The 15,740-nt window shown below is 35.8% G+C and overlaps 1 protein-coding gene across 1 annotated transcript in view; it reads left to right on the plus strand.

Moving 5' to 3' along the window:
- Positions 1–714: 714 nt before the first annotated feature.
- Positions 715–15,740, plus strand: part of LOC143251563 (Ig-like and fibronectin type-III domain-containing protein 2) — a 67,318-nt gene continuing 52,292 nt past the window's right edge. The window contains exons 1-6 of the mRNA XM_076502835.1: positions 715–733; positions 1,302–1,433; positions 3,644–3,799; positions 8,071–8,241; positions 8,419–8,543; positions 10,903–11,174. Of these exons, the coding sequence (XP_076358950.1) occupies positions 715–733; positions 1,302–1,433; positions 3,644–3,799; positions 8,071–8,241; positions 8,419–8,543; positions 10,903–11,174 (875 nt within the window). The remainder of the gene's footprint in view (positions 734–1,301; positions 1,434–3,643; positions 3,800–8,070; positions 8,242–8,418; positions 8,544–10,902; positions 11,175–15,740) is intronic.

Below are 15,740 nucleotides of genomic sequence, written 5' to 3' on the forward strand. Positions count from 1 at the left end.
AAGAAAATTCGTAACATCCTTAGTTTTATATACATTACTTGCATGCTGAAGAATATTCGTAATATTCTCAGTTTTATATACATTACTTGCATGCTGAAGAAAATTCGTAATATTCTCAGTTTTATATACATTACTTGCATGCTGAAGAAAATTCGTAATATTCTCTGTTTTATATACATTACTTGCATGCTGAAGAAAATTGATTTTTTAGAACTAATATCTGAAACAAAATAACATGGCTTGTGGACTTAAGGCTCATCCGATATCATGTTTTGTTTTTCTTCGTATTTCGAGAGAGAATAAACAGTTAATATTTCGCTTCTCTCCTATTGTTTTCTGTCTTTGGAAATCCTGCTCGAAAAGGTCTACGAATGTGTTCGTAATTAATCAGTGTAATATTTTATGAAAGTATTAACCAAATGTTTCTAGATGAAGTGAAACTCAAAAATGCTCATCAGTGCGTTAGTTTGTCATTAAAGTAATTTTAACGTTTTGAAAAAAAAACGAGAAAGATTTGTTTTAATAAACAAAGTTAAACAACTAGGCGTCCCCTTCATTGTCTGGGAAATAGTGCGTGCTCTTTGGAATTACGTCATTAGGCCGAAACATTCATCCAGTATTAAATTATAGTAAAAACTACAAGAAAATTTAATATACTGTGTTGAGTGGTGTTCAAGGGTAAACGGTTACTATTTTATTAATAAGGTTCAAAAAATGACCGGCGGAACTTTTGGTTTGGTATGTTTCGAATTTCGCGCAAAGCTACACGAGGGCTGTGTATGCTAGCCGTCTATAATTTAGCAGTGTAAGACTAGAAGGAATGCAGCTAGTCACCACCACCCACCGCCAACTCTTGTGCTCCTCTTTTATCAACGAATAGTGAGATTGACCGATACATTATAACACCCCAAGGCCGAAAGACGAGCATGATTGGTGTGACGGGGATTTGAACCCGCGACCTTCAGAGTCGAGTTTCTTAACCACCTGGCCATGCCGGGCCTCTGCGGAGCTATCTGGACCTATCTGAATTGTCTCAGAATACACTTGGTGTCGTTTTAACGCTGCTGGATAAATTACATACAGAATGAAATGCATTTACTATTACAATTACATATTTTTAGGAAATGAAAACGTTGGAAGAAAACAATCAATTTATTTTAATTTTATAAATACTGTAATTAAAACTTACGTACCTTATTTGGTGGGATAGTGTTAAGCGTAGCTTGACACTTTGAAATGGATGTTAAAGATAATGTTATATTTGTAAAATCCATTTTTAGAAAATATTATGTTAATTTCAGATTGCTGTGTGAAAAATGGTGTGCCTAGTTCTTGTCTTAGTCTATGTAACTTCCACGATATTATTTTGGGATATCAACCAGAACCAGGCGAATGTATGGATTATGTTAAAACCATCGTCTCCTGTTTAGCAGGTGAGATTATTTAGTGCTAGTAATAACGTAATTAATTTATTTGTAAGTTGGAATACATTTACGGAAAGGTGCATATATGTAAAGCACAATTAATATCTAAGTAGTTAGTTTTGATATTTTAGCTTTATACTCCGAATATGTATTTGTTTATTGTTAACAACATTGCTTTCCTGTATATATATTAGTCAAAAAAATAAAAATAATTTTGATGGCAAATAAACTTTTGTTTATTATAAGTTTGTTAGAACTATAATTTTACACCAGAAAACTTAATAAGTGACTCAAAAGTAACTGTTTTTAAACTCAGCTGTCTTTTCAACGCACTAGAAAAATAAAATAAAACTACATGATAGACATTAAACAGAATGATATTATTTGATTTCGAACAACTTAGACCAGTATATAAGGAAAGAGAAGTACCTTCACTGGATGGCTGATACCTTGATTTGTCTCTCATATTGCTTTTTGTATAAGGTTTGTTTTGAATTTCGCGCAAAGCTACCTGAGAGCTATTTGTGCTAGCCGTCCCTAATTTAGCAGTGTAAGACTAGAGGGAAGGCAGCTAGTCATCACCACCCACCGCCAACTCTTGGGATACTCTTTTACCAACGAATAGTGGGATTGACCGTCACATTATACGCCCCCATGGCTGGGAGGGCGAGCATGTTTAGCGCGACGCGGGCGCGAACCCGCGACCCTCGGATTACGAGTCGCACGCCTTACGCGCTTGGCCATGCCAGGCCCTGTTTGAGAAGAAATAGTGATTCAAACAATTTGTGTATGTCATAAATGAATGTTTTTGAGAGCAAACGAATTATTAAAAATACAAAGAGTCAGAAAGATAACTCACGATGTAATAACCGATGAAAATAAAGATAGGGTTAACATAATTGTTGGGCCTGGCATGGCCTAACGCGTAAAGCGTATAATGTGACGGTCAATTGCACTATTCGTTGGTAAAAGAGTAGCTCAAGAGTTGGCGGTGGGTGGTGATGACTAGCTGCCTTTCCTCTAGTCTTACACTGCTAAATTAGGGACGGCTCGGTGCAGTGGGCTAACAACCTACTCACTTAAATACTTGAAGAATCCGCAAGCAATTGCGGCCCTATGTTCCTAGATGGAATCTAATGGTGATAACTAGCTAACATAATTGTTAAACTGATTGAGAATTAAGGTATTCATGTTTTCATTTGAAGTGTTTTTATTAATAATTTAGTGTCGAGACTACATATTCGTAAACATGTAGAAATTACTGTTCTAAACTATATTAAACATGTTGTTTTTTTTTAAATCAGAGGTTAGTGTGAATGGACACATCTTAGGTGATTTATGATTATAACAATCAAATAGAACTTCCGCTGGTCCTGCAGAATACTATCACTTCTTATGTTTATGAATACGCTGATTCGTCTGAAAGGGCTGTAATCCGTTATATAATCCGTTACTCTTTTTGTTTTATCCAACAAAGTTTCGTAAATAGCTATTACGAGTCATAGTTACGTTTCTTCTAGACAAAACACAGAATAACAGTGTTTTTAATGATTCAAATTACATAATCAAATATGCTCACTGGCTCTAGCTAGAAGATGACGTTTGGTTTTGTTGATGTAGGTTTTTGCTAACATGATTTAGAGTGTAGTTATGTTTAATATGTAATAGTTTACTGGATCAGAATCGTTACTTGTAATGGAACAGATTGTAAAAGTAGAGGATCGTATAGCTTTCAGACTACGTAGTTATCTTTAAGGATTCAATATTAAATTCATGCCGTAATTATTCAGAATGTTGTTTCTAATTATCAGGGTAACATTATTGCTAATATGACTCCAAGCACGCTCAACTGTTCAAGATAAAAACCGCATACTAACTGATATTGTTTAGAACACAGTTATCTGAAATGGAACAAGGCCACTTTTTTTTTAAATTGAATTGAACTAAAGTTATTTTTCTCATACTTCGACCAACTATTTTATCCAAATTTCAGTTGCGTTTGGTTTGAAACGAAGACATGTGAAAGTAACGAATATTGTTTTGTTTTTTTAACCGCAAAGCTTCACAGTTGGTTTTTCACGAGTTGTTCTTTCCAAGGAATGGAACTCCGGGTTGTAGCGTCCACAGTCCGTTGACTTTCCACTGACCCTCTGTGGAACTACACTATTTTTTTATACAGAAGATTTCTTTTTTTACTTTTAAAATACTTTTTTTTTCAGATGGGCGAGATCACATGCCCTGTTGCGTAAGAGAAAACATTCCTGAGATTTGTCGGTCTGTGTGTATCGGAGATTATCAGATCTCTACAGTTTTACAGCACTATACTTGTGTTGACTACACCATATCAACTCTTGCTTGCGTTGCGGAAGGAATAGGTAAGAAAGAATCTTTTATTTTAATCTTAATAACACAGGATGATTAAGTGTTCACAATTAATTGCCTTGTGTTTATAATTGCTCAGTAGATAAAAGATAGAAATAGTTGTTTCTATGTTATAGCATGGAAAAAATTAAAACTACGTTTAATAATAGGTATAGGTTAATTATGAATATTCGTTGGAAGAACATGAAAATCTGAAATGTTGATAAAATCTTACATAACTCTGACAAAATGTTGATCATTAGGTGTCAACCCTCATAAGATCCAGAAATAGTGTATTCGACGTTTTTGTACTGTGAAAATCCAAACTTCCCAGTACATATGATTTATATATAATAATGCCATGAAGGACCCAAGAGAAACAACACAAGATTTCTACAAGCTCACTCTACATATAATCTGTATATAAATAATGCCATGAAGGACCCAAGAGAAACAACACAAGATTTCTACAAGCTCACTCTACATATGATCTGTATATAAATAATGCCATGAAGGACCCAAGAGAAACAACACAAGATTTTTCCAAGATCACTCTACATATGATCTGTATATAAATAATGCCATGAAGGACCCAAGACAAACAACACAAGATTTCTACAAGCTCACTCTACATATGATCTGTATATAAATAATGCCATGAAGGACTCAAGAGAAACAACACAAGACAAGCTCACTACAAGATAAATAATGCCATGAAGGACCCAAGAGAAACAACACAAGCAAGATCACTCTACATATGATCTGTATATAAATAAATGCCAAGATACAAGATATGATCTGTATATAAATAATGCCATGAAGGACCAAGAGAAACAACACAAGATTTCAACAAGCTCACTCTACATATGATCTGTATATAAATAATGCCATGAAGGACCCAAGAGAAACAACACAAGATTTTTCCAAGATCACTCTACATATGATCTGTATATAAATAATGCCATGAAGGACCCAAGACAAACAACACAAGATTTCTACAAGCTCACTCTACATATGATCTGTATATAAATAATGCCATGAAGGACTCAAGAGAAACAACACAAGATTTTTACAAGCTCACTCTACATATGATCTGTATATAAATAATGCCATGAAGGACCCAAGAGAAACAACACAAGATCTTTACAAACTCACTCTACATATGATCTGTATATAAATAATGCCATGAAGGACCCAAGAGAAACAACACAAGATTTCTACAAGCTCACTCTACATATGATCTGTATATAAATAATGCCATGAAGGACCCAAGAGAAACAACACAAGATTTCTACAAGCTCACTCTACATATGATCTGTATATAAATAATGCCATGAAGGACCCAAGAGAAACAACACAAGATTTTTACAAGCTCACTCTACATATGATCTGTATATAAATAATGCCAGGACTCAAGAGAAACAACACAAGATTTTTACAAACTCACTCCATATGAGTATATAAATAATGCCATGAAACACAAGATTTTTACAAGCTCACTCTACATATGATCTGTATATAAATAATGCCATGAAGGACCCAAGAGAAACAACACAAGATTTTTCCAAGATCACTCTACATGTGATCTGTATATAAATAATGCCATGAAGGACTCAAGAGAAACAACACAAGATTTCTACAAGATCACTCTACATATGATCTGTATATAAATAATGCCATGAAGGACCCAAGATATATAACACAAGATTTTTCCAAGATCACTCAAATCACAATATTGCTTACAAATGAGCGAATACATAGAGGCCTCTGAAACAAACCTTGTAGTTAATATTTCTATTAAATGGAATAATAAATATAAAATAGATCTACCTAAATTATTAATGGCTTATAATAATGAAACCTGTCAAGTGTTAGTATTGTACATATAGACTGAATGCTCCGGTTGGATTACCTTTCTTTACGATACTGACCTGCACTTGGCAAATAGTAGTCTTTATAACATGACGGAGTAGCTGTCATGTTCAGTACTGGTTCATTCAAGGTTCGATATTGTACTGGCCAAATAAAAATGATGGCAAAGTCTATTGTTCTATTTGAATCAACTTCGGAGATTATGAATGTGATAGATTGTTGTTGCATATCCTCCCGGGATAGCCATTGTTTATCAGTATATAAATGTAGCATTGTGATGTAATCGCGGTCAGTAATAATGTTTTAGTATATTATGGATGTTATTTCCTCTCCTAAACAAATCAAAGGACTTACACCTTTATCAGACCATCACAGCATTTCCAGTTGCCTATACTGTTGAGACAACATAAATACAATAACATATCACATGAAAGTTTCATATTTTTCACTCCACTGTTTGTAAAGAAAGGATTAACTCTTCAATCTACTTCACATGTCATCAGTCATTCGTTATTCACAATTTTACTTTAAATATCACTATAGCAATGTATTATTATTTGCACCTAAAATATGTTGTTTTAGGATGCATATAAAAGCTTTCAAATGTTGTATCTCTTATACAATTATAAACAGTCATATAATAATCCTGACCACTGTTAAAAGGAAATGTAAACAGAAGTCTGTTGCACGTCAGAACCTTTACTAATTGTCTTTTCTCTTGGTCAGTCATCGTGGTATATATATTTCGTTTCGATTTTAGTGTTGGTAGACTGCAATACAGATGTCTTGAAATACATTAAGATTGATACTCCTGCTGAGGTTGGCACCCACTGTCACGTTAATTGGAAATTTGAAAGGATCACTGAATTAACACATTTGAGACTAGCTATGATATAAGTACGTTCAACCTCACGCATGTCACATAATTGGTGTGCACTATCTATGTAAATAAATGACTTGTTTGTGTCAAAAAAGTTCTTAATAAATTGGTCAGTTACCGTAAAGTATATACACCTCTGGTGTTAATAATTATCTGTGTTAGCCGTCCCTAATTTAGCAGTGTAAGACTAGAGGGAAGGCAGCTAGTCATCACCACCCACCACCAACGCTACTCTTTTACCAACGAATAGTGGGATTGACCGCACGTTATTACGCCCATACGGCTGAAAGGGCGAGCATGCTTGTTGTGACAGGGATTTAAATCCACGACCCTCAGATTACTAGGATTTTTTTTTAAATCTTCTTTATTGTAGAGCATTATATTTTAAATGTTTTTTTATGGCAGAGCATTATATTTTTTATTGGATTTAATAATTGTGTCCACCATGTTGATATTTACTAATAAACATTTCGATGTTTTTCTTATGGCTTTATTAAATGACATTTCAAAATCATTGGGGAGGCATACCTTTGATTTTACTGCCATTACACTATTCTCCTCTCAAAAATGGAGTTCATCCTTAGGCCTTATCCCAGGGTCATGGGACAACTACTAGTTGAATGCCAGTTTCTATGTTAAACTAGTTATTTGAATCAAGGAACTCTCACTTCAGACAGTTGCTTTAGTCTTACGTTTGTTTGTTTTGAATTTTTCGCAAAGCTACACGAGAGCTATCTGCGATAGCCGTCCCTAATTTAGTAGCGTAAGACTAGAGGGAAGGCAACTAGTCATCACCACCCTCCGCCAACGCTTGGACTACTCTTTTACCAACGAATAATGCGATTAACCGCACATTATAACGCCCCACAGCTGAAAAGGGCGAGCATATTTGGTGTGAAGGGATTCGAACCCGCGACCCACAGATTACAAGTTGAACGCCTTAGACCACCTGGCCATGCCGGGCCTAGTCTTACGTAAGAAAAAATTCAATGTAAATTCAAATTATGGCTGTTTTGATTAATCACGCAAATTTACACAACGGCCTACGTACGGTGGCAATCCTAAGTTCTAAACTAATAGACTAAATGAAAGAAAATCTAATGAAAAGCACCCACTACCAACCATTTGATTATTCTAATCGAATATTGGAATTCCACTGACAGTTATATTTATATCAACCACCAAAATTTTATAATAATATTCCAAATGAAACAATATCATTTTCTCGCAAGAAAAATATAAATATTAGTTCGGCATTAAAAACAAAAGGGTAACTTACAGCACGTGTTTGTATTTTCTTTCAGCAAAGCCAGATCTGGCTATGTGCTGTTTCTACCGAGGAGAATTGAACCCCTGATTTTAGCGTTGTAATTCGGTATTCTTACTGCTGTACTAGTGGGGGCGACGGGTAACTTATAGGGTAACTAGAAAGTATAATTGCAGTTTCTAAGTAAAAAAAAATATATATAAAATGTATGGGTTGAATAATACGTATTATTGATATTAAAAGCTAACTTAAACATGTCTATTTAGATATACTGCCAGGTTCACCACAAAATTTTGCAGTTAATCCATTATCGAGTGATAAAATCGAAGTGACGTGGACAAGACCTTACCAGCTGATTAACGTGAACCATTATGAGCTGAATGTCACTAAACTTCATTCATTTGATGATCTGGGCTACGTAATAGTTAATGAGGTGAGCTGAACAATTTTTCAGAAAGAATCATATAAAATTCCATAGCTGCACTGAACGTTAAAACTTTGGTGCCAATAGCAAATCTGACTTCAAATCAAATAAAGCAGACTGTAAATTATACATGATATATATAGTTATTTTACAATATTGTATTTTTACTGATAACATTGGTTTAAATCAGCTTTTAAACATCCATTCCTGAAAACTGATGAACTTTTATTTGATAATAGGATACTGAAAGCAGACACAAGAGGGAAATCTGTGGTATCTGACCAACAAGAAGGCATCTCTACCAGTATTCACGTGGTCAGTTTAAAATATTAATTATTTAAGTATGATATCCCTTATTGTTTTCCATATATTCTTAAGTAGTGTTAATCTTTACTATATCAATTCGTCAAACAGGTGGCTAAACTCTACAGAAGAACAAAAAAGTGAACGTTTTGTAAATTGGAGTGGAAACAAGGTATTTAGTGCATGAGTGAGGAAACACAGTATGTTAATATAACAGTAAGTTGGCAAACAACGGTCTAAATTTGGCAATTCTGAGGGAATCAATATATCCTGTGTATTTTCATCTGATGATAACATCATCAGAAGCTACTCAGTTACACCATGAGACTATTTCCTTTTGTGACTAACTAATCAGTTGGTGTGAAAAAGTTAAACGTGTTTCTTAGAGTGTTCTTTTCTGAGTTTTTACATTGTCGTACTGTAGTGAGTGAGCTAAAACATTTTTGCATAAGTGTTTTTATTTTTCTTGGTTGATTAACTACTCGGGCAGTTGTGAAGGATTGTGTGTGTTTTTCTTATAGCAAAGCCCCATGGGGCTATCTGCTCAGCCCACCGAGGGGAACCGAACCCCTGATTTTAGCGTTGTAAATCCGGAGACATACCGCTGTACTAGCGGGGGGGTTGTGAAGGAATTAGGCTTGTTACACAATATGTCTTCCTTGAGTGATTAAATTATTAGGCACAGATGAGTTACAAGCATAATGAGTGATATATAAAGAACATACTACATCTTTCGACGAAACATTAGTCTGTCATCTTCAGAGCTGAAGAGGACAAACCAATGTTCTGTCAAAACATATAATTTGCATTCGTATAATAAACCGTTTATTGTGGTTATAAATCGTTGTTTTTCAATTTACTATTAAAGTATTTAGTGTGTTGAAGTTAAAAAACAAGTGTTAAAATATACAAGATGTATTTACTAACACTAGACATACCTCAAAAAGTATAATATACGTGGATAATGATCATCAAAGACGAGACATTTTAAAAAATAGAATTAAAACAAATTGGCCTAACTTTAAAGTAAATGTAGAAATTTGGAATACTAACACGCAGATTGAGCGGCGTTTTAAGTTAAATGAATACGCGTTACTTAAGACTTTTTGTTTTTTTGGTTGAGGTCTAAAACAACACTAACTCAAAATATGTTCAAAACCCACGAGCAAAGCTTAATATCTCCTTCTTGTATAATGAGACTGAACGGACTCTTACACAATTAAAATACGTGTCCACGAGCCTATAATAGTTGTAAGAGATGTGAACATTAATTAACACTCAACGCCTCACACAAATGACCCAGAAAGTTTTGAAATAACACTTAGTTGCACCTACATTAAATACTGCAGCCATAACAAAACTTTTCAGATACCCGTTACAGGTGTACATCCTTTCACTTTAATACAGAATTTTAAAATGTATTTGTGTATATGAAACAAATTAATTACTGAATATTAGAATTATATAATTGAAACTGATTTGTTTTGAATTTCGCGCAAAGCTACACGATGACTATCTCTTCTAGCCGTCTCTAATTTAGCAGTGTAAAACAAAGCAACTTGTCATCACCACCCACCGCTTACTCTTGGACTACTCTTTCGTTGGGATTGACCATCATTTATAACGCCCCCACCGCTGAAAGGGCAAGCGTGTTTGGTGTTACCAGTTAAATGCCTTATCCACTTGGCCATGTCCGGCCGTTAAAACTGTGACACTAGTAGAAAAGTAAATTTCATTTTAATATACAAACATTGCTTTAAGCCTAATGACATGATCAATTATTCCAGTAACTACTCTGCTCTGTTAGCAACGATTCTTAAAATCATTTATGCGGATGGCAGTGTAAAAAAAAAATATAATTAACTGATCTTTATTCTTTTTGAAATAATTATTATCATTATTAAAACTAAATTAAAACTTCATGGTTGAATAAGTAACAATTCAATAGCTTAAATAACAGTATTTTCGTTTTCGAGACGTCTTGTAATTTTCAGGAGTAACTTGTCAGATAGTTCTAAATATGATTTTATTTCTAGATGTACTCCAAGCTGTTAAGTTTAAGTATTGACTGAAATTTTGATGAATCAAACATAAATAAATACACTGTACTTTCATATTTTAAGCGTAATAGTGATAGTTTTCTGAATGTTCTTTATAAATGATCAAAACATTCTCACTAATTTTGAATGTATTTGTACATTATTGCCCTATATTAACATTTGATGAGTGTGCCATTATCCACGTTGTATTTCTTGAGGACGTTGTTACTTATAGAACTATTTGAAAAAACTCTCACTGTAATTATCTTAATTTTACACTCCAGCATAGATTACTACTCTGACTTTGTATCCATTAAATTATCGTGTCTTAGGTTAACGGGAACGAATCAACCATTTTGTTGAGAAACTTGCAACCACAAACGATGTACGAACTGTTTCTCACTGCAGTTAACAGATACGGTAGAAGTCTTCCTACTTATAGTGTTCGGACACTTACATTATCCCCAACTTCTGCTACCAGAGATGCTGGAAATTTACTACATCCTCAACTACCAGATATCCCACTTTGTTGTAAACAGCAAGGAGTGAATGTGGATCATTGTCTTCAGTATTTGTGCAATCCCGTATTCATTGAAAACACAAAGTGAGTAATTTTCTTTTTAACAACTATTTTAAATGCTTAGATGTCTATGAATAGTTCAATTAAATGATGAGGCAGGATATGATCTTATAGCAAACATGGTAGGTATTACATTTGTTAATTATATAAATGGTAGACGGCACATTCGTGAAAGGAGCGGATATGATATATATCATCTCTGTTAACGGATCTTGTATGACAGGTGTCTCATCTTTCAACATAACAGAAACTGCAGGTATCATGTTTGAAAACGATACAAACACATGATGAATATCACATTTTGTCAATTTTAAGACATTAGTAAATGTCTTTTCTGTCTATTAAACAGATTTTCCAGATTCTGTGATACTCTTAAAACTACATCAGCTGTGAATACATAGAATATCATCCGACACCACACTTCCCCATAAGGGATGTCAAGCGCAGTCTTTTATTACACCTGGAGAACGTTTCCACTGTACTTGGACATTGACTTTCAAGATCGTATTTAGTTTGTTTGTTTGTTGAGAATTAACCACAAAGCTACATAATGGACTATCTGTGCTCTGCCCAACACGAGTATCAAAACCCGGTTTTTAGTGGTGTGAGACCACAAACATTCCGCTATATCACTGAAGGGTAATCATATTTAGACAAACCAAAAACACTAAAGTCCAGTCAATAAAGCTGCTCTGGTGTTAGTGCTTGTGGGTGAACAGTATATATATACATGGTGAAATAAGATTATTGTATTCTTTTGTTTCTGATTGAGAGTAGTCTGAAGATGCCACACAATAAACCTCGTGCTCAATAACTGATACAATTGGTTTAAGTCGTCGACATAGAGTCTGTTTGCAACAGTAGGAGGAAGTTATTTAGTGATAGCATTAATTTTCATAGTGCAGTGTGACATTCAAGACACAGTTCTGAGCCCACACGGAGTTGGAACCTCTAGTCCATTAAAAAGTTCTTTACAAAAGTGAGTAAATGGCCACGCAACCCACATGTGTTAAGGTCTCGCAAAATGCCATTTCTCCACGTAGTATCGTATGCCTTCTCAAGTCCAAGAATACAGAAATAAGATGTTGTCGCTTGAGAAAGTCTTCCCTAATTAACGTTTCAGGTCAAATCAGGTAGTCCATGGAGAAGTTCTGTTGTTGAAACTCACACTGGGTGGGCGAGAGGAGGTTCTTTGATTCAAAGAACCAAACAAGATGAACATTAATTATCCTCTCTAAGATCTTACATAGACAACTTGTCAAAGCAATTAGACGATACTTTGAAGGAATCTTGGGATCATTCCCAGGCTTAGATAAAGGGAGGATGAGAGCCCAGTACCAAGCATCAGGAAACACATCCTATTGGCAAATCTGGTTACAAACAACCAGAAGAATAGCAAGAGAGGCAGGAGAGAGATGGCGCAGCATCCCGTTGTGAATATAATCAGGTCTGTCTGGTATACTGCCAGATTGATGAAGAGCAGGCTTGAGTTCATTCACTGTAAAGGGGTGATTATAATCATAGACACGAATGGCGAAAAAGGAAAGAGGTGATCACTCTGTTCGAAACTTGATGGCCAAGAAGGTAGAGGATAAAACAGAAATACTAGATGCAAATGAAAATCTTTTGCCAAGAATATCAGAAGTTCTACGGGCATCAGCAACTTCCTGCCATCTGAGAGCAAGATCGAAATGAGGAAGGAAGTATACTGCCCACTGATCTTCCGAATCGCGTCCCTTATTTGGAAATGATTGTAAAAGATATACTGGTTGTAAAGTTAAGATATCCCTGGTCTAATTTTGAGCCTTCCTTGCTATTTGGAAGGTAGGACTCCACCACAGACAAGGATACTGTGGAAAACGTTATGAGGTTTTAGGAAAGGTTTGAGTAGCTACCTTAACAATACAGTCAATCACTGCTGCCACGCAGTCGTCTATCGATGGCATAGAGATTATGGCAGTTTCAAGCTCCTATAGAGCAGTGAAAGGGAGCCAATTGGCCTGGTTTAGCTTCCACCAAGGCACATGGGTCGGGTGGCAATGACCGAGTCTAATATTTTTCAAAAAATGATCATTTCCCCATGGATCATTGTCACCCCTCCAAGAAAAGTAAAGAAGAGAAGATAATGAGATCAGTAGCGATAAAAGATTGACTAGGTGCATGAAAACAGAACCAGTATTGAAGAAATACAACACCTCCCATCAATATCAGCATCATCCCATAGGATATCATGTCCATTAAACTCCCTTGGGATTAAAAAGGATATGGCAACTGTTGAATGAGAGCGTTAAGGTCTGATTGATGATAGATCTCTCAAGGAGACAGGTAGAGAGTAAAACACTGATGGTACAGCCAATGGAAGCATGGATGACTACAGCCTCCAAAGGTGTATCAAGTGGTAAAGAGAGGATGAGCACATGCTTATGGAACAGCAGTGCCACCTTTCTATGCATTCGTTCTTCACACAGTTTTATCATTTCCGTTCAAAGAGAACTGCCGAAACATGACTGTATTGGGAGGTTTCAAAAACGTTTCTAAAAAGGAAAGACACGCAGTATGACAAAAATAAATCAAACCCTTAATGTCATCCACATTAGAATGGAAACCTCGACAATTCCATTGCATCAAAGTGACATATTTGCTTAAGTGGAAGAGAATTGGGTCGAAATCATTTCTGTTTATAACCACGTCGTTTTTATTTAAAAGAAGGAAGTCCAACACCCTCTGTGGATCCTGGAGGTAGAGTCTAGCGACTAAAGACATGAACGAATCATCGTTCTGCATTTTGGAGCCGAAGAAGGAGATGTACCTGAGCAGATGCCAGAGCTAAAGCAAGTTGATCTGGAGAATCTCTGGAAGGAATGTGGTGAGAGTGGAAGGCATAGATGTTGACTTATCAACTCTTATAACCATGGAGGGCAAATTACTCTTCACTTGTTTGGAAAATGACTCTGTCAGAGGCATAGAGAGATCTGTCTGCACTCCCACAGGAGCAGTGGAATGGAGTGTAACAACATAATGGAGTGAAAGACAGGAACTTCTGAGCCTGGGGATAGGGAACATTGTTCAGTTTTTAAATGTTGGACCTCTTTCTACTCTACCCCCTTAGGGCATGAAAGAAAGTACGAGGGGTGTGAACCACTACAGTTAACAAAGTGAGGTTCCAGTTTGCAGTCATTGTGTTCTTTGCCACCACAAAGAGCACATGTTAGAGAACCACAACAAGACGGCTTTGAATGACCAAAAACCACTGACACTGAAAACATTTGGTTTGCAATATATGACCATACCTTACAGTTTAAGTAACCTGCCTTGATAGTACCAAGTGAATGTGGCGATATGAACTTCATAATAAGAACATTTGTAGGTAGCATAATTCCATTCTTACGAGTGGAGATAAGGCGCACTGCAGAAATGTCTTGGCTTGAGAAACCAGTGAAGAGTTCTGACTCGTGAATGTTCTTTAAATCCCTTGAATTAAAAAATCATTGGGGATATACCAGTCGAAGTTGCTTCCTATGCTACTTTGAATCCCTGAAGATGAATAATTTTAGTGAAAACTAAAGTGTCTCAACTTCCTTACTGACTCAGGAGATCCAGAAAAACCCTCTAACCCCTTCTGAATGAAAAAGGAGACATCTGTCCTAATGCTTTACGAGATAAAGAACGCATAATGAAAAGTCGAGGTGTGGAATCTAACTGTAATGGTGACTGTGCAATATAGTCGTCCATACAGGTCCTTTTCTTATTATCTGTTTCTTCATGGATGAGAGTATCCATAACAAATATAATAAGTTTCAGTGCCGCACTGACCCCACCCACTATGAATCCTTACAAAGGGATGTACTACAATGTCAAACAAGGACACTGCAGTAACGCCAAGGTTTCGTGAGAACTTTGCCCAAACACCAGCATCAGGCACGATGTCCTCAACATCCGTTGAAAACGTTCAACACTGGTAATCGGTTGACTCTAGCTCAAGAAAACCAACCGACTGACCCTGAGAAGCCACCCCAAAGACATCTGTCTATGTAAATTTAAGGCCAAAATGGCATGTTGGGGTTGAAACCCTCAACCAGGATCCTCTCCTCGCCTTAACGGTTTACTACACACGGCAAACACGTGGGTGGATGTTTAAATCCCAGAGGAGGTAAACTGAAAGTACAGAATCTTCTCTGGGAGGCCCTTTTACTGCGTACAGGAATCTATATCGAGGGATTCTTCGCAATCATCGTTAAAGTTGTTGAGGGTTATTCTGTATAATGTTAGAATCCTCTTCTTTATAAATGTTGGAAATCCTTTTTCTGTGAATTCTGAAAACGCTTTCCCTATGAATTTTGGAAGCCTCTTTTTTGTCATTGTTGCAATTTTCTTCTTGTCGATGTTGGAATCTTATCTTCTAATTTTTGTGAAATCCCTTCTTTGTCAGTGTTGAAAATCGTTTACCAACGAGTTTCCTTTTCTATCAGTGTTTAAAATAATTTCTCTGGCAATACCGAAAATCCCTTTTTTGTTCGTACTGCAAATTGTCTCTCTATGAATTTTGGAAATATCTTCTCTGCCATTGCTGGAAATCACTTCTCTGGCAAT

The sequence above is a fragment of the Tachypleus tridentatus genome, chromosome 6, assembly GCF_004210375.1.
Source record: "Tachypleus tridentatus isolate NWPU-2018 chromosome 6, ASM421037v1, whole genome shotgun sequence".
Classification (NCBI taxonomy): Eukaryota; Metazoa; Arthropoda; class Merostomata; order Xiphosura; family Limulidae; genus Tachypleus; species Tachypleus tridentatus.